General features: G+C 35.7%; 1 protein-coding gene across 1 annotated transcript in view; it reads right to left on the bottom strand.

Moving 5' to 3' along the window:
• The window catches only part of UVRAG (UV radiation resistance associated), a 254,028-nt gene that overhangs the window by 222,745 nt on the left and 9,715 nt on the right, over positions 1-21,568 (bottom strand). The window contains exon 2 of the mRNA XM_010989776.3: positions 5,958-6,075. Coding sequence (XP_010988078.3) covers positions 5,958-6,075 — 118 coding nt within the window. The remainder of the gene's footprint in view (positions 1-5,957; positions 6,076-21,568) is intronic.

Below are 21,568 nucleotides of genomic sequence, written 5' to 3'. Positions count from 1 at the left end.
TGTCTTCCTTTAAAAAAAATTATAAATAGCATAATTATTCTATTTTGTGGAGAGACAGCCACAATGAATTAAGTGAAAAAAAAAAAGTTCCAATAGAGAATTTACGACAGGATCCAAATCTTTACAATTATGTTAACAATGTTTATCTTAAGTGATAGGAGAGGAGTAGGTTGCTTACTTTTATTTTTTGCTTGGCAGTTTTTTAAGTTTTCTCTTTTGAATCATCTTTTAAGTAAGAAAACAGATAATTCTAACTGTTTTAAAAGGAATCTTCTACTGACAAACATTATGCTAATTTTGGATATTTCGAGTAATGTTATAAACAGCCTTTGAAAGATACATATCCTAAGACACCTGAATCTATAATTTTAGAAATAAAATTGCAAGATAAAAGGAAAAATGAATTTGCTCGATATTGCCAAATTGTTCTCTAAAAATACTGTACCAATTTATAACCTATTTAATACTAGGCAACCCTAAGTATTATTCTTTTCATTTTTCCCCAAATGAATTTTAACCAATTTCAACCATAAATTGACTACCTAAATATACATATGTATGTATGTGTATACATAATATATATATGTTTTTTTAACGCATATGCATATATTCTGATTTATACGTACCAAATATGTTTTTAGGGGAAAAAAGATTCAGTGCTAAAAAAAAAGTGTCTTTTTTTATTGCAAGGTACTTTCACTTAATACACTTTCATACTGTCTGAATTTGATGCAAGTATGTAATACTTCGAAAATCAGTGAAAAAAGAAACATAAAGATAATCCTTTTTTTTTCTTTTCAGAGAAAGAATTCCCCAATTTAATCTGCAAACTGTCTAAATTAAAGTCCCCAAAATAAGTATCTCCAGCTCTAAAAAGATGAATAGCATCATTATTTCTTCCAAAACTCTGCTGACTAACTGTATGTATAAATGAAACTAAATCTGTCTTCTCTATTAGGCCCTCAAAATGTACCTGCTAATTCAAATGAAGAGTCCACAAAGGAGCCATACAATTTAGAAAGGAATCACCAAGTCTGAGGTAATTTCTAGAGTGTTAAATGTGGGCCTACACTGTCTATCATTCTGTTACATTTAAAATATTACAAATGAAATCAGCAGCATGGTGCAAAACAGAATAGTGAATTTAGAAGAATTTAGAATTTTAAAAAACAGCCCCAGTCTCCAGTACACCATGTATAAGCTCGCCCTAGATAAGCCAATTAATTTTTAGGGGCCATAGTTTCTTCACCTTTCAAAAGAAAATGACACCTGAAAATAAAAGGGTCATTTTGAGGCTCAAATGAAATAGCGAATTAAAAATACTTTATAAGTTATATTTTTATTGATACAATCCTATTAATTTTTATTAACAATATTAATTAATAGAATTAATTTTTATTAATAGAATTATATTAATTTGTATTAATTCAATTTGAGCAAAACTATCTGACAAGTAAATTTTCAAAAAGGTATGGTCCAAGACTGGTTCTCCACGAAAGGGACTATTAGATACAAATGTTTCTCTATCGCATTCTGAGACCTGAAGAAACAAAGCAATCAGAGATTGCAGAGCATGATTCAATGACATGTTTTGGCTGTTATACAGCATTCCATTTATTCAACAATTTTTTTAGTACCTCAACCCCACTCATAATAGAAGAAACACAAACTTAAACTACACTATAAAACTAACTTTCCCCTATCAGATTGGCAAAATTTCAAAAGTTAGATTGCAGTCTATTGGTGAGGCTGTGGGAAAAAAGGGCCCCTGTACACAGCAATTGGGAACATCAACAAGGACAATTTTGCAGCGTCTACCAAAACTGCAAGGACACACTCTCTGTGCTCTCACTCCTTGGGACTTACTCTATAGCTATACAGGCATTCACACAGAATAATGTACAGCAACAAAATTATTCACTGCAGTACTGTGTATACAGCTAAATGCCCAATAGAAGCCAGTTAAATAAATCATGGTACATCTGTTCAATGCAAAACTAAACAGAAAACAACAACAAAAAAAAGAAAAATAGAGAAGCTCTCTATAAACCAGTATGGAAAAACATCTAAGATATATTAAGTGAAAAAGGCAAGGCACAGAAATATACATATAATTTGGTACTATTTTTACTTGCTTTTGCAAAAAGAATCTTAGGAACGACAAGGGCAGGGTGGAAAACTAGGGAGATGGGACAGGTAAAAGGAAGACTTTAATATATACTTTAATATATTTCTATATGTTGAACCAAGGACTGCATTCATTATTCAAAAAATTAAATGAAAAGAAAAATATTACTTTGTGCCAAGCATTGTTCCAACTACTGGGGATAATGCAGTGAACAATGATGATCTAAAAATCTCTGCCCATATAGAGCTTACACTCTAGTGGAGAGAGACCTGCATTAACCAAATAATTAAACATATAGTACATAAGATGATCTGAGGTACTGTGGAGAAAAATAAAGCAGGCAGAGGAATTAGTCTTGTGGCTATCAGGAGGAAGGAGCACCCAGGCCAAAGAACAGCCAGTGCAGAGGCCTTCAAACTAAAGTAAACATGATGTATTCGAGGAACAGCATGAAGGTCAGTGGGGCTGGGACAGAGTGAACCAGAGTAGGAGGAGATGAGCTCAGAGAGGTCAGAGCCAGGTCACAGAAGGCCAAGGAAACCAAGAACTGCAGCTTTTACTCTGAATGAAAAGGGGAGCTGCTGGAGGGTTTTGAGGAGAGAAATAACATGACCTCACTGTCATTTTAATAGGATCTCAGAGAGAACACACTGAAGAGGGTGCATGGGCAGGCAGATCTGTTAGAAGTCGACTTCAATAGCTCTAGTAAGATATGATAGTGGTTTGGAGGTAGTAAGAGTGAGCAGATTATGGATATACTCTGACAGTAAGAACCAAAAGTATTTGCTGGAAGACTGGATGTGGAATATATAAGAGGACAACCCAAGATGATTCTAAGGTTTTTGGATGAGAAAATGGAAGGATGGAGTTGCCATTTTCTGACAGAAGGAAGAATACAGGAGGTGGTTTAGAGCTGGAATATCAGAAATTCAGTGTGGAATATACCAAGTTTAAGTTACCTACTAGACTCAAAATGGAGATGGAGAGCAGGCAACTGAATACAGGGTATGAGGTCAGGGGGGACGTCCAAGCTATGTATTTTCAAGTTATTAGAGTGACAAGTGGTATTTCAAACTTCAAGACTTGCATGAGATCATCAAATTGGATTATACAGAGGTCATCTTCTGATGGGTTCAAAATAGCTGGTTGGCATCCCAGGAAAGGACAGGCACGAGTGGGAAAATAACTATGGCTGAAGAACAAACTTGATTTTATAAAAATTCCAAGTTTAAGTGGGAACCAGGATTGGAACCTCGCTCCTCATTCATTAACACAAGGCTTTGTTCCCTGGGAATGTAATAAATGGTGTTTGATTTGAAATACCTGAAAAACAGACTCTCCTAAGAGAACTAAAAAATGTCAAAAATCAAAAAATCTCACACATACTTTCTATGATCTGCTGTGATTTCAGCTAAAATAAAAGAATATCTTAGAAATCAGCATTTCAGATATTCTTCCAATAAAAAAAACTTTCTTTTGAAACTAAGAATTGGTGCCACTAGACAGGTAGTACAGGTAGTTTTGAGAAGAGCCAACTGGCCTTCTATCATGGTCATCCTACACCAAGGGCCACATAATTAATGATCATGCAACGAACATTCATGTTTGTCATAATGGGCCCATAGGATAAGGTGGTATTAACTAGGTGCACTAAGGAAACCTGTGGGTCCAATAAGAAGACCTGAGTAGACTGCATTCAACCATGACATTTTGGAGCAGGAGAAAGTCTCAGAAATCATCAACCCTCTAATTTAAAAGATAAATTAACTAAAAGCACACAAGAGGGACTAACTGCTGTAGCAAAGGGCTTGGCAGTTAGTGACAGACTCAATACCAGTAGCAGACACTGGACTTCCTGTGGTCTGAAACCAGCTATTCCTTAATTGTGTTAGTGATCATCTTATTGAGATAACATCAAGAAGCAAACAAGAAGTCTATAATAATTTCTAAGCTCAAGATACAAACTGAGCTAAAAGAAGACCAAAAGAAAAAAAAAATCACTGCTTTCATCATCTCTCAGACAAGTTTTTGCATCATGATCATCAACCAGTCCCACGACTATTCTCTTTTTATAAGATACTATTATGATTGTTAACATTACAATTCTAATAATAATTGCTACCATTTACCAATTACATACCAAGTTCAATGTTAGTTACTATTGTCAGAGACAACACTGGAGCAAGAACACAGAAGTTCTAATGAAGATAATCAAGGACTGATGACATAGAAATCTATCAAAAATATAAAGTACTCTGGCATCGTCATATATTGCTATAATATATGTAATAAAACCAATTAGTGAGCAGCAGACAAAACGTAGTAAGATGTACAAAAATGCTTATACTCTTGGGACAAATAGCAACCAAACTGTTCCATTTCCCTTCTTGACACAGGAAGACATTTCTCAGTTCCCTTTTCATCTAAAAATGACAACCCAATGCAACTGATACATGGCTAATGGAATCTGATGAAATTGATGTGGACTATTTCCATTAAAAGAAAGTCTCCCTCAAATAATGCCTCTCTCTTACCCTGCCAGAAGGAGCACTCCAAAACAGGAATCTGGATACCTGAGTCATCACTTAGAGTAGCTGCCAAGACAGTATCTGATAAAGAACACCTACACCAAACTTAATGTTCAAGAAATTTATTATGTTAAGTCACTAAGATTTATGGTATTTGTTATAGTAGCTAGCATTAATCATTCAGATTAATACAATTGTTTTTAAAATATGCAATAGTTAGAACGAACAGTAAGAATGAAATAAAATTATGTTAAAATGGTGGAATTCAGTCCTTTTTTCACCCTTAAAACTATTTTAATGCTATTTGCATTGGTGGGGGTGGTTTCTACTCTATGTAATTCCTGACTGAATTTTTCAATTAACACATACTGGTACTGAAGTTTAAAAAAGAAAAAAAGTTGTTAAACAACTACTGCTTTAATAACAGTTTTTAAAAGTAATTAAAAAGATAAAACGTCATTTGAATTTTTCATCTTTGCCACAGGATAAAATTCAAATAAGTCCTTAGTACCTCTTTTTAAAATAATGCCTCCTTTGGTTAATATAAATAGAACTTTAATCACATCTTACCAAGTGTTATCACCTCATCTCAGCTGATTCTCAGAAGAATCTCCCTTGCTTAATTTCTTAAGATCTCATTATCTCCACTTGACAAATGGGAAAAGTGAGGTTCAAAAAGCCATGATCCTTGTCCAAAAATCACACATTACTGTCATTATACCATGCTTCCTCTCTTAGACTGTCCAACATAGGTCAATTGATTATATCAAAGTGCCTTTCGTCCAGTATGTATTCAAAGATACTTGCGATTTTGAATCAAATATCTGACCTTCTCTCAGAATTATTTACGGAAAAATCCACATTTCAACATGTAGAACTGAATTCAAAGAAACCATGCCATTCTTCTAAAAATGACCTCATATACACATACAGATATAAAAAGATATGAACTAGGTCTCAATTTTACCATAATATTAAAAGAATCAATTACATTTTAAAGAAAAGCAAATTAGTACTGGATACTGGAATCTATTTTAACTGATAGCTACTGGAATAAAAATATTGTTAACATTCCATAGGAATGATAAATTAATCAATGTAAGGCTCAGTTATCTGAAAGAACTACCTAAAAGCCATGTTTCTTCAACATATAACAACTGCTCATGAAATATTTTCAGATAGCATGACAATTTAGCTTTCTAGTAAGTAAAAACAGCAAGAGGCACTGAGAATCACTTATGTTACAAAAGAAGAACAACGAGATGTAACGACCTGTGGGTGGCAAGTCCAGATTCTCTTACCTTTATATATCTTTTCAGTGTTACACAAGTGAAGCGTGAAGTAGGTATCAAGGAGTTGGTAGCCATTTCTATTAACAATGTTCCGGGCAGCAATGTTTCGGAGATGTCTAAGACGCCGCTGAAAAATATAACAAAAAAAGAGGAGCATTCAGTTTTTTCCTCCTATAAAACTTTCTGAAAGTTACAATTCAAAAATGAAATACAGTAAGTTGTCCCAGTCATTTATTTATTAAGCCAGCAACCTTAACCCAGGCACTTTATACTTCAGCATCTCTTCTGTCAAACAGGAATTATTCCTGCCCTATCTCATTTACAAGGTTGTTGACAGCATGAAATAAAAAGATATTAAATATTCTTGAAAAGCAAGCAAATGTAGATACAGATATAGAACATCTATACAGATACACAGATATATACCTGTATCTCTTGTATCTGTATATACCTAATAGACACAATTAGGTCTTTATACTCCTCTGTCACTACAGTGGACAGAACAATGATCTATCCTTCAACTCAAGAGAATAATTTTATGACAAATACAATGATAATGGAACTGACTGCCTTACAAAGCAGTATGCAGGGCTTGGATAGAAACTGAATCTGTAATGGATGCACGAATATTGCTGGAGAGATCTTTATATTATATAGGAAGTTAACACAAGCACCTCAAGGCACCTTCAGACTCCAAGCTCTAGGATGCTAAAATCAGCAGTGGAGTCTACAAACACTCACCTGGGTGGATTTCCAATGTATCATTATCTCTATGCTTCCCTCCACTGATGTGTATAAAACAGAACTGGCCATATCAGGCATTTTATAAGAAGGTTTACAAAAAAAAAAACAAAAATTCCTCCACAAATTAACCAACTATATTTAGAGCACTGATTTTTTGCCTTTTCCCTTATTTTATTTATTGCAAAAGCACTAGGATAAGTATTTTCACTACACCATGCTTAATTAAAATACAAGGTGCTCCAGAAGCTAGAACAGATAAAGGAAATCAACTCTGGGTAAATTACGGATATAATCTAGGTGAAGGGCAGTAAGTGTGCACGGGAGCCCTCTTGTGCCCTTTGTCTTGGCTTCTTCTTTAAAATATTCATTCCAATTTTATCATAAAGCTGCTCATTGCTTTTTTTTTAAATACCAAACTGTAATAAAATGAAGTTTAATAATAATAAGCCAACGTTGTTTTTTAGTTTTGACAAATGAAAATGGTAATGTAAGATGTTAATCTTAGAGGAAACTGCATGAAGGGAATTCTCTGTATTATCTTTGCAACTTTTCTTTGTAAATCTAAAATTACTCCAAAATAAAAAGTTTATTTTTCAAAAACTTATGTACTGCCTTTTTCAGAGTTAGCAGGAGGGAAAGTGGGACAAAAAGTGCCAGTAGAACAACATTTCACAAGCATTACTTAAATAGAACTCCTCTCTTCCATTCCCACCCATTCACCTCCTTCCTTCAGTCTCCCATCTCCTTTCTTCCTCCCGTTCCCCCAAGATATCATGCAGTTAAAAAGAAACACCAGAAGGTTAAACCAGAAACTCAGAAAAATTATTATCTATGGGTGTGAGAACAGGTTGGAGGGAACAGAGATAAAAGCAAGACTTTCCTAACACTTGTTTACGTGGTTTTGACTTCTGTACCATAATATCACTCCTTATGGTATCACCCACCTTTGCCCAAATTATTACCCTATGATCCAAGGAAATGTTAAAGAAATCAAGGTGACCTACAGGATCCTCTCTGGTTCTCAGTTCCCCAGAAAATCGATACTTGACCAAAACAACGTGTAATTATACCTAACATGAAATTATGGAGAGTTCCAGGTATTTACCTATCTTCCCCAACTAGAATATAAGTTCCGTAAGGAAAGAGACTTTATTTACTGTTGTATCTCCAGCATCTAGATGAATACCTAGCAACAGCAGGCACACAACAGATGTTTTTGATTGGACTAATAAATCTCCAGTGAACTGACCCAGTCAAGAAGGTCTTAGTATGACCTAGGCCTTGCAATGAACCTGAGAGACCTGGACCCTTAGTGGATTCTGACACCCACCCACCAGATAGAAGGAGAACACAGAGTACTTCAAACCTAAGAATGGACCTAACAACTAAAAGTGGAGACAAGTCTCAGCAGTGCGTCAGGACTCACCTACCTTCAACTGTCCCAGAGTGTACAACCCAGTGGCAGTTCCTGGCCTGCTGGAACCATCTAGCATAAACACACTGCTTTAGATCTTGTTTAAACAGAAGTAAACTTCAGATTATCTCTTGAGTGGCCCATCTAAAGAGAGTTAACTTCAAATCTGTCTTATGATCCAAATTGGCTCAAATATCTCAGAGGAGTAAAAATATCAAGTAATTAAAATTTACACAGACTTTGAAATTACTCTTAAAGCTAACATTCCATGCAGCTTCTTTACCATCAATCTCCTTAAACTTTCTCAAGTGCTCTAAGCTTTCATGATTATAAAATGCTCTTTCCGTATCTTTTTTCTGGCAGCCACACTGAGCTCCAGAAACACCAATCCCCCAAACTAAAGCTGAAAAGATTTTAATTTTTAAGTTGGAATTAACATGGCTTTAATATCTTTGAAACCATACCTATAAAACATTCTATATAAAACATTTTAAAACATTCACTAACAAAATTAAAACCTCCTATTCAGCTTTGATTTGGAGGATTGATAGATGCTAACTAGAACACAACTCTGCTCTCTGAAATGTTGGCAGTGAGCAAAAGACCATTATGATCTTAAATTCCTTAACTTTTTTTTTTTACAAACCTCTCAAGTATAAATTCTAAAAAAAGACTTAGTTGGCATGCACTGTACATTTGAAACATTTGCTTAAGTAAAAAAGAATTTCTCATTAGTATGATTATAAACTGGTGCCTCTAAAAAAACCTAAAATGGTTGGAGTTTTTTGTTAATGCTCTTAGATATGCTGCTTTAAAACATAACAGTAGATTAAAGAAAAATTTTTGTTTTGTTTTGGTATTTTTTGTTTTGTCCTGCCCAGCATCTATTTGGTTTAAAAAAAATACAGAACAACAAACCTCAGCTACTCCTTTGCAGAACCTCCCTCCCCTACTATCAATCCATTTATTTCCTGCAGAGTTAACTCCACCTCCACCTCCACCTCCAAGGATATTCATGTGACCCAGATCAGGCCAAGCCAAACAGCACATTCCATCTCTCTGACAGAGTAGGGTCCATGGAAGACCCAGTTGTATTAAATTGTTGATAGTCCCATTTTTTTCCCTACTAGTCTAGAACTTGGAAGGACACGGGGCTAGAGATGCCGGCAGCCATCTTTCTATCACAGCAAAACCTAAGAATGAAACCGGCAAGTAAGAGAGCAGAGTCAAGAGATGTGGAGCAAGATGGAGGTATGGGATTATGAAATACAAATTACTATGTATAATACAGATAAGCAAGGAGGATACATTGTATATCACAGGTAATTATAGATATTAGCTTGTAATAACTATTATTGGAATATAATCTGTAAAAATACTGAATAACTATGCTGTACATCTGAAATTAATATTGTAAATCAACTATACTTCAAAAATACATATATAATTTTTTAGAAAGTCCTGCAGAGAGAATTTAAGTCTCTGGATCAAATCATACCTAAAATGAGAACTACAATGACAAACACCAGCCCAGTCCCTATAAATCTGTCAAAGATTACAACTAGGAGAAGACTTAATTGTACTGTTTATTAAGAATTCATCCCATACCAGGTTAACAGATGAGGATAACATTCTAATTTACTGGCAAAGTACAAAGAAATGTTTCATTTTGTTGAGTATCATTTTCAGAAAATGATCATTTCTGTTGGGTCAATCCATTTTGTTGATATAATTTTGAACTACAACCTAAGTGATAGTAAGTCAAAACACACTTCAAAATGAAAACCCCCAAAAAGAAATCCAAAGCAATTTTCAGTGGTAAAGTACACCATTAGGGTTCTATATTCCTCCCAAATGTTACATTTTTCTTGCCAGCTTCTAAAATTTTCTGGCTTCTGAGGTATAATAATGACCAACGAGATAGATGGTGTCTTTGATCTTGTTACTCATCACTGCTGGTGAGTGATTCAGGGAGGCTGATGGCCAACAGAAGGAGGAGGAAATGGTTTCATCCACCCTCCCTTCCCTATACCCCTTGCTTAAAAAACAAGAGTACTGTGGTTCTTAAATATAATTACTCCATATATCCTCACCATCACCAAACTAAACTACCAACCCACACACACCTTTTGACTCCCAAGACCAGTTCTACCAGTTTGATACCAGTGAGGTATCTTCAAACAAATTTGAGTCTAATTTGTTTAGTCTACAAGAGCTATTACAAATCAATAATATAGCTAATAATCTATAGTCCAATTAAAAAGGGAGCAAAGGATATAAAAAGGCCAGCCACAGAAAAAGAAATGGAAATGGTCAATAAATATATGAAAAGATGTATAATCATACTCATAATTAAAGATCTGCACACCAAAGCAAACATTTCACCTTGCGGTAGATCCTAGTTCCCAAGGAATGGCAGCACCAATACATCCCACCCCACATGCTCTCCTTCACTGTGATGTTGCCACTCCCCCACTACAAAGTGGGGTCTATGTTCCCTCCGCCTTAAATGAGGGCAGGTCTGTGACCATGGCAGAAATGATGCCATGTGACTTCTGAAGCTAAGTCATAAAATTACCTGGTCCTCTTTATAGGATGCTCTTCCTTAGACTCCAGTCACCCTCCTGTGAGGATGCCGAGCAGCCACATGGAAAAGACTGTGTACATTTTCTCCTCAGACCCAGCTGAGAAAGCCCAGCTATTACCAGACACATAAGCCTTTGAGAGGCCAGAAATGACATCAAGTAACGGACACATAGATGGTTCCCACCAAGCTGAACCAAACTGCATATTCATGAGCAAAATAAATGATGATGTTGTTTAAAGCCACTAAATTTTTTGTTCCTCAGCAATAAAAAACAAAGAGACCTATCTGATTAAACAGATTATTTTAGTCTCTGCCAGAGTTGACACTAGTAGGAAAACAATGTCTGGGAAAATATAAAATGATCCATTTTGGAGGGAGGGCAATTTAGCAACAATTACCAAATTTTTAATTGCATGTGATATTTGACCAAGCAATTCCACAACTCACAAAAATGTGTGCAAATACTGGCTCTAAAAACAAAAACTGAGTAACTACTCTTAATTGCGGTATATTCATACAGGGGAAAATTACATAACCATTACAAAAACAAAGTGCTCATATGCAACACAAACATAAGAGCAAGAAATTTTGAATGTCCACATAAATAAACATTATTGTACACCCTGAATGATGTAGATCAAAGGTTGGTCAACTTGTTCTAAAAGGATCAGAAAGTAAGTATTTTAAGCTTATCAGTACATTCAGTGTCTGCAAATTCTTTGGGTTTTTATTTGTTTGTTTAGAATCCTTTAACCATGTAAAAACCTTTCTTATTTTATCAATTGTTACAAAACCAGTGACCACTGGCCACAGTTTGCTGACCCCCAGTGTACATAATCACTGAATTATGAGATCGTTTTAAAAGTAGCATTTGTTTAGCAATGTAGTAAAACTTGTTCTGAACGCCTTTCCCTATTCCTGTTTTCAACTGATTTCTTTCTCAAGTCAGGCATTTACTCTCAGCCTGGAACCAGGCTAAATGGCCTGGAAGAATTAAGGCCTAGCTTAACTCAGATTACAGCTACTTTGGTATACCTTTTTGAGGAGCGACAAAAGAAAACCTGGGAGAAAATGAGTTTTCCACAATTCCACAGAATTGTTTTTGTAATGGTTATGTAATTTTCCTCTGTATAAAAATGCTGAATTACCAAATCAAGAATTTAAGCTTGGTAAATTAGGTCAGTCTTTTTTAAAAATACAAAAGCCCCTTATATATTATAGCACTCTCAATCACTTAACCATTTTTTCTAATCTTTTGATCCTACCTGAAAGACTCACTGTGAAAAGTTTTGAAAGAACACAAAAATGCTTTAAAACCAGCGCTTGGTGCTAGCGGATAGAAAGCAAACGGTGCCAACAGTCAGTTACAGATTTAAACATACAAACCACCAACTCTAATCTCTCATAAAATACTTTATAGCTCCAGTTCCTAATTGAGAACTTTCTCTGGTGCAAATTACACAACCTTGGAACCAAAGCCCTCATTCTGACATTAACTCTGCTCTCACCCAAGTTCAAATCAGTCCCAGAATTTAATTCAGTCATTAACTAAGCACAAACATTCGTCTCCACAAGATAAGACAAAATTATCTCTGAACTTTCTACATTTCTTATACATTTTGACTCCAGGTTTGTTTGTTTTAATCTCCACCCTATTCAGCCCCAATACTGGGAGAAAGTCCAAACTTGCCCTTTCCCCCCATGATTCCTCTGGGGAGTGCTGCTCTAAGAAACAGGCCTTCGTAGTGACAGATACAGTACTGTTCTCCGTGTATGTCTCTCATTCTCCCTCTCTTGTTCCCCTTTTCTTCTATTTCACCTGCTGTTATTTCCTTTACAGAATAAGCTAGTAACTGTGAGGATACAAACGTGGCATTCTCCAGTTTCAGAGTAGATGATCTAACTAAAGAACTGGAGTTTGTACACACGAAAAAGCCAATCTGAGGTAAAAATAACCAGCGTATACTTTCAATGAGCATTTATTAAAGAACTATTATTTTAGAAATGTTAAGACCAAAGAAGATCCCTTACGCCATACACAAAATGAATCAAAGACTTAAATATAAGACAAGATACAATAAACCTCCTAGAAGAAAATATAGGCAAAACATTATCTCACACACATCTCAAAAAATGTTCTTCCTAGGGCAGTCTACCCAAGCAACAGAAATAAAAGCAAAAATAAACTAATGGGACCTAATTAAATTTAAAAGCTTCTGCACAGAAAAGGAAACCATAAGTAAAACAAAATGACAGCCTACAGAATGGGAGAAAATTTTTGCAAATGATGAAACCGACAAAGGCTTGATCTCCAGAATATATAAGCAGCTCATATGACTCAATAAGAAAAAAATAAACAACCCAATCCAAAAATGGGCAGAAGATCTAAACAAGCAATTCTCCAAGGAAGAAATGCCAATGATCAACAGGCACATGGAAAAATGCTCAATATCACTAATCATCAGAGAAATGCAAATCAAAACTACAATAAGGTATCACCTCACACCAGTCAGAATGGCCATCTTTCAAAAGTCCACAAATGACAAATGCTGGAGAGGCTGTGGAGAAAAGGGAATCCTCCTACACTGCTGGTGGGAATGCAGTTTGGTGCAGCCACTGTGGAAAACAATATGGAGATTCCTCAAAAGACTAGGAATAGACTTACCATAGGACCCAGGAATCCCACTCCTGGGCATATATCCAGAAGGAACCCTACTTCAAAAACACACCTGCACCCCAATGTTCATAGCAGCACTATTTACAATAGCTAAGACATGGAAACAGCCTGAATGTCCATCAACAGACGACTGGATAAAGAAGATGTGATATATTTATACAATAGAATACTATTCAGCCATAAAAACTGACAACATAACGCCATTTGCAGCAACACGGATGCCCCTGGAGAATGTCATTCTAAGTGAAGTAAGCCAAAAAGAGAAAGAAAAATACGATATGAGATCATTCATATGTGGAATCTTAAAAAAAAAATGAACATAAATACAAAATAGAAACAGACTCACAGACATAGAATACAAACTTGTGGTTGCCAAGGGGGCGGGGGGTGGGAAGTGACAGACTGGGATTTCAAAATCTGTAGATACTGACAGGCATATGCAGAATAGATAAACAAGATTATACTGTATAGCACAGGGAAATATATACAAGATCTTGTGGTAGCTCACAGCGAAAAAAAAATGTGACCATGAATATATATAATGTTCATGTATAACTGAAAATTGTGCTCTACACTGGAATTTGACACAACATTGTAAAATGACTATAACTCAATTAAAAAAAAAAAAAAGACCAAAAAAGAGAGACACAGAATTACACAGGATGACCTGGAGGATAAAAACTGGAAGACAGAAGACAGCTTCAGGAGTCCAAGTGTTAAGAGTAACATCATGCCTGTACTTTGCTTCAAAATAACTGGGTGAAGGAGGGAGGACAAGTAGTTAGGTGTATGGATAAAACAAGATCTACCAGGAGGTGACAGTTATTAAGCGTAATATTTAGTCACAGAAATATACACATGTATGTTTCATTATTCATTGAAACATCCACAATAAAAAAGGTTTTAAAGTAATATCAATAAGAACAGAAAGAAAGGATAAGACTACATAGGAACCTAAAGACAAAAATGGGCTTAATGGGGAGACTAATTAGATAATGGATATGATTGAGAATGAAGAGAAGATTAATAAAAGAATTGAAGGAGTTAAAGGGCCCCCTAGGGAAATAAGAACTAATCAATAAAGGTGTTAGAGCAATAGAGCTATCAGGAAAGGGAAAGGGAAGGAAAGAAAAGAAACATGCGTATATATATAGGAAACATACCCTATACTTTATATCAAATTCCAGTAGCTTAAAAATATTCAGATGTAAATAACTGAAGTATAAAAGTACCAAAGAAACTACAAAGAATTTTTTTAAAACCTCAAAGGTATAAGAATGACATAAAACTCAGAAGCTATAAAAAGAAAAAAAAAATCAACAGAATTAACCATATAAAATGTTTTTAAATAATGCATGGCAAAAACTATCATATGCAAAGTCAAAGGGAAAAAAACCTAAGAAAAAAATTTTAATTCACATAACAAAGACAATTTCACTAAAGCATAAAGAGTTCATGGAAGTCAGTAACAAAAAAGTCCAACAACACAATAGAAAAACTGGCAAAGAATGTTAATGGATAATTCACAGAAAATACAAATAGCGCTTCAATAAGATTCTCAGCCTCATTCATAAGAGAAATGCGAATTAAAACTACATTAAAATTGGCACAGACCACACAGTCTGATAACATATTCAGAGGCAAGGCATTGGGAAAACAGACACTTTGCTGAAAAATGTGTAATTGGTAAAACCTCTAACATGGCAACCTGGCACTATCTACCAAAATCACAGATGCATATATTTTCTGACCCAGCAATTCCACTTCTGCATTTGTGTTAAAAATACACCTGCAGATACGCAATATGACATATGTAATACACTATGGTTTACATTAGCAAAAACTGGAAATAAGTTAAATATTCAACCATAGGGGACTAGCTAAATTACAATACGTATATCCTGCAGCGGAATGCTATGGGGCCATGAAGAATAAATCACGTGGCAGCTTTTTCAGCACTGATATGGAAGATATCAAGATAGACTATTCATTTTCAAAAAAAATAGTACAAAACGATTTATACAGTATGTTTAACAAGTTATTATTTGTGTTCATAGGGAAAAAGAATATAATTATGTAAGATGCATAAAATATAACACTAGTTGCCCAAGGGAAGGGAAAATGGGTATTTGGGGCACAGAGTGGTATGGGGACTCTTCATTGCATCCTCTTTGAATTACCTTTGAACTGTGATCCACATGATTATCTATTTTTTAAAATAAAATTAAATTTATCTTTTTTAAAAAACAGAGATGACAACCAACCTTTAAGCACAGGTATCTGTGATAGCCATTACCAGAAGCAGTGTGACACAGTTTTAACAGACTCAAGTTTTAACTAGAGTCAAAATCCTGAACTCCAGGGTGGTTCTAACCACTCACTAGTGGGCAAATCACTTACTTTCTCTGAGTCTGTTTCCTCTTCCATAAAATGGAGATACTTCCTGCATGCTTACCTTTGTGGGTTATTTTAAGGATCAAATGAAATAATGGACATAAAAGCTCTCTGAAAAATTGTAAAGTACTTTATAAATACAAAGTATTAACAAAAATAGGGATGTCAAGAAAGGGATGTGGTTATCAGTATAAGATGACAAATTGGTTTAGGCATTTCTAATCTGAAGTAAAGGGACAGATTTAGAATTCATCTATCTAAACAGAGGTGATAAAAGTCACAAGAGTATAACACATCTCCAGAGGACAAACATTCCATAACCAGGATTACAGAGCTGCAGAACTGGGAAGGATCATCTAAGCCTTTGCTACTTGGTATCACCTGGGCATCTGATGGAAATGCTGACTCTCAGGTCCCACTACAGACCTCACTCAATCAGAATGTACATTTTTAACATGATCCCCAGGTGATATGGATGCACATTTTGAGTTTAATAAGCATGAATCTAAGTTATTTTACTCACTTTTAAGATAATAAAATGGGGCCCTAAGTAAAGGGGCCTACCCACGTTTACACTGTCAGCAAGCAGCAAAATCAAGATCTGGACCCAGGCCGCTCTCCTCGGCTACGTGTACACGTGTGCATGTACACTAGGTATTTGCTTCCCTGAAATCCAGTTTCAAAACCTTTGAGACATCTTTGCCTGGCAGATGCCCTTGCCCCCACTTCCGCTTCTAATCAGCCACCCAGCCCATCAATTCCTCACAATATTTCTGGCATATGTTTCTTGTTTTCCACACTTTTCACTCATTGCCCTAAAGCGACTGCTGTGTATACTATGAAAAACCAGCTTCCTTCTTTTATGCATGCATCAACTTCCTCTTCTGCAAACAAGAGCTCACTTACAAATAGTAAGCTCTTCATAATTCCTTAAGAAAGTGCAAGTCATTATAAAGCACTAAATGTTAAGATTTCAGGCAAAAATCTATGCTTAAAACCTACCAAGATCAGCAAACTATAACTTGGTAATTCTAACGCAGATGCTTCACGTCTTCGTTTCCATTATTTCCTTCCCATTACCTCCTTCTCTTTGCCTCAGAACTAACCGAGGTTGCCTGTATCTAATGAGGTGCTCCCACTAAAAACAAGCTTTACTAAAAAAACCCAAAGGCCCTCAATCTACTTTCTAGTACCATCTTTGATCCCAATCTGTCCCAATCAGCTCTCAACATTCACAAACATCCTCATGTCTTCATAATTCTCTTCTGTACGTTGTACCCTAACAAACCAAAGTATTTCAAGATTTCTTGAGTAACCATGATGTGCCAGGAACTACACAATGAAACAGAAGACTCAATACCTCTGAATACTTCTCCTACATAAATGCAATAACATTAAATTAAAATGGGTCTCTGCCCCACTTCCATTTCTGCACCAAGAAGCTTTGACTCTGCAAAAGCAAATAATATAGGAAAACTTTTATAGATGCTCAGCCACAAGAACAGATGAACAGATTAAGTCACCCACAACATGAAGACTAACTCCTGTGCAACAGCCTGTACAACATAGCACTGGGGTAAACAGTTTTAGAGATGCCCATCTACCAACGGAGTTCAGTCAAATCAACCTGAAAAAAGCAAACGGGGTGTGCTTCAGTTCAAAATCAGATTGTGAGCCACTTACTCCAATTATGCCAAACATTGTTTTTGTGTTGTGGTATAAACTCAGCAGACTTAGGTTTGAGTCCCAGCCCTGCTATTTCACTTAAGAATGTAATTAAACTCTCTGAGCTTCAGATATCTCATCTGTAAAATGGAGCTAGTAACAGTTTCTACCTCAGGGAGCTGTGATGAAGAGTAAATGGAGGAACTGCAAAGCACTTAGACACAGTGCTGGCATGTATGACAGTTTAGTAATGTTACTATTTTCATCAATCACCTTACAGTTTCCTCAGCTTTTAGTGATCAGTTTACCTGTAGCTTCAAAAATCTATCCACTTAACTCCAGCTATACAAGTTTGTGAAGGTAGAGACAAAGATGAAATTGGAAAACTGTTACTTTTTAAAAATTTTTTTTGTAATTAGGTAGGGAGGTAATTAGGTCTATTTATGTATTTATTTTTAGAGGAGGTACTGGGGATTGAACCCAGGACCTCATGCATCCTAAGCATGTGCTCTAGTGCTTGAGCTATTCCCTCCCCCCAGAAAACTGTATTTTAAATCCAAGAAGCAAACGGAGTAAGACAGTGGGGAAAGCTCCGAATTTAGAACCAAAATAGCTGGGTGTGAACTCTAGCTCTTCCACATTCTTCTCTGGGCCTTGATTCTCTCACCTGTTAAATGGGGGAGATGGTTCTAACTACTGGGGCTAAAAATTCTGTAAGAGAGGTTTTAAAGAGATTAGCTACTAAAAACACAAGGCAGCACGGTGAAAGAAAAAAAGGTAAGAGCGGAAAATTCATTCATAAGTAATTTTGTAAAGGGTATTTCTATAACAGTGTGTGACAACGAGCCATGATTCTTGGCTGGAGGAAAACATGACAGCAAGTGTAATCACAAAGTTGGACTAAAATGAACGTCTACAATTAAGTGGACAAGTGTCAAATCATTCATCAAGACCCAACTCAGAATCACTACTTTTGATTCATCCTTCGTGACCTCCCTTTCCAAACCACGACGATGACTTCTCCCCTCCGTGCCATGTATATATATTATATTATGTACATGCCACCATCGCAGCACCCACCACAATCATACTTTATTGACAATGTCCATATGCCTGTGCTCCCCGCAAAAGAGGGGTGATCCTTAAATACAGCAACCAAGTTTTATTCCTCTTTGTACCCACAGCGCTGAGCACAGGCCTGGCACAAAGAAGGTACTTGTAAGTGTCTGATGGATGAACTAATGAGTAAACCATAGGTAAGATTAGATATTTCACTGTGCCATAAGACAGCAGCCTTATGTGTATGGTAACATTTAAAGTTGTATTTTATACATAGCTTTTAGTAGCAGTTATATTTTATCACAACTCTTTGCCTTTCTGTAGCCTCAATGACTATAAGCTCCTTAAGAACCAAAACTGTCTTTTTATCCCATGTGGCTGTTGTGGAGCCACACAGATATTCAATGAATGTTAGCTGATAGACTAAAGGAATGATGAATGAATGACTGTTTCACCTTGCCGCACAGCTCAGGCCTCAGTCTTATCTTATTTAGAAACTTCATCAGCAGTCTTCTTTCCCCACCACTCTTCTTAATCACTCTTCTCACCACTAGTCTCTCCTCAAAACTAACCTTCCACTCTTGCTTCCGGTTCAATGCCAAGGGTAGACTGGTAAAGGTGGAGGGAGTGCTAAGAGCAGGGAAATCATTGTTTTACCACAATCACAGACAAGATTAGCTCAGACAAAAATCATCAGTGGGTGATAAACCTAGAAGAGGAGGAGCAGGATATACGCCTGGTCCCCAAGTGTCTCCTGTTTATTAGTTAGTTGCAAGGGCAGACACACACACACACAGATACACACACACACACACACAGAGAATTACATAGTTGAGAAATCAGATAATATCTTGACTGAGTGACCAAAATAAACATTACCAACGAGAGACAAATGGGGATCGCGTGCTTCCAGAAGTGATACCCTATCAAGGACATATCACCACACATGAAATTCCAATTGAGAATGTATAATCTGAATCTAATCATAAGGAAACATCAGCTAAACAGAAAATGAAGAATGGTCTATTTTAAAAAGAGAGGAAGGGGTTTGTATTATAACACTGACATTAAAGAGACTAATAATAATAATAATAATTGAAGAAATGCTCTACCTTAAGAAGAGATAAGGCAACTAAATGCAATACCTAACTCGAGACTGGATCATGAACTAGAGGAGGAAACTTTCTATAAAGGACATTATGGGATCAACTGACAGAATATGGACCACGGATCAGATAAAAGTATTATATGAATGTTAATTTGCTGAAACCGGTAACTATACTGTGGATATAAGAGACAACATATCTATTCTAGGAAATATATACTCAAGAATTTAAGGATAAAAGGTCATGGTGTACGTAACTTCAAATGATTCACATACAAAAATACTTATCTATATCTGTATGTACACAGGAAGAGAGAGCTGCAAATGATAAAGCAAATGGAATAAAGTTAACAATAGATGACTCTGGGTAAAGGGTATAAAGGTGTTCCTGTACAAGTTTTATTTTTACATTTTTTCAATAACCTTGAAATTCTAAACAAACAAAAAGTTTAAAAAAGAAAAGAAAAACAAGTCCTAGCTAAGACAAGAAAAGGTATAAAAGGTATAGCGGTTGGGAAGGAAGAAATAAAACTGTCTTTGTTCACAAATGACTTGACTGTCCATGTAGAAAATCTAAGAAAATCGACCAAAGGAAACCTCCTAGAACTAGGCAATTATACCAAGATTTTAGGATACAAGACTAATTTACAAAAGCCAACTGCTTTCCTATATACCAGCAATGAACAAGTGGAATTTGAATTTAAAAGCATAATACCATTTACATTAGTACCCCCCAAAAATGAAAACTACATAACTCTGATGAAAGATATCAAAAATGAACTAAATAACAGAGATACATTGTATATTCATGCATTGGAAGATTCAGTATTGTCAAGATGTCAATTCTTCCCAACTTGATCTATAAATTCAACGCAATCCCAATCGAAATCCCAGCAAATTATTTTGTGGATACTGACAAACAGATTCTAAGTTTACAAAAGCCAAAACAGCTTACACAATATTGAAGGAGAAGAACAAATTTAGAAGAACAAACAATACCCAACCTCCAGACTTACGATAAAGCTACAATAATCAAGACAGTGTGGTACTGATGAGAGAAGAAACAAGTAAATCAAAGGAACAGAATAGAGAGCCCAGAAATAGATCACATAAGTATAGTCAACTGATCTTTGACAAAAGACCAAAGGCCATACAACAAAGCAGATGGCCTTTTAAACAACAAATGGTGCTGGAACAATTGAACATCCATATGCAAAAAAATGAATCTAGACACAAACCTTACACCCTTCACAAAAATCAACTCAAAATGGATTATAGACCTAAATGTAAAATGTGAAACTATAAAACTCACAGAAGATAACATAGGAGATATCTAGGCGACCATGGGAATGGCAATTACTTTTTAGATACAACACCAAACATGCTCCATGAAAGAAATAATTGATAAACTGGACTTCATTAAAATTAAAAAGCCTGCTCTGTGTAAGAGAATGCCAAGAGAATGAAAAGACAAGCAACAGACTGGGAGAAAATATATGCAAAAGACAAATCTGACAAAGGTCTGTTACTCAAAATATACAAAGAACTCTTAAAACTCAATTAAAAAAAAAAGACAATCTGGTTGAAAAATGGGCCAAAGATTTTAACAGACACCTACCTCACCAAACAAGATATACAGATATACAGATACAAAATAAGCATATGAAAAGATGCTCCACATTCATTTCTCATTAGGGAAATGCAAACTAAAACACCAAGATACCACTCACTACACACCTACTAAAATGGCCATATGATCTGAGCCTCCCTGAGGCAGAGGGAGATTAAGTAACTTCCAGACTACCAACTAGGAAACTGTGGGACCAGAATTTGAACTCAACATCAGGCTCTAGAATCCATATTCTTCACCACTGTGGTGTACATGGCAGAAACTCAAAAAAATAACTGTTGAACAGATGATAGTCTATAACAGCGTTGAGCACGGTATCTGTGGAATGAAAACGTTAGGGACAAA

The sequence above is a fragment of the Camelus dromedarius genome, chromosome 12, assembly GCF_036321535.1.
Source record: "Camelus dromedarius isolate mCamDro1 chromosome 12, mCamDro1.pat, whole genome shotgun sequence".
NCBI classification, from domain to species: Eukaryota; Metazoa; Chordata; class Mammalia; order Artiodactyla; family Camelidae; genus Camelus; species Camelus dromedarius.
This window is presented reverse-complemented; position numbering and strand designations above follow the sequence as displayed.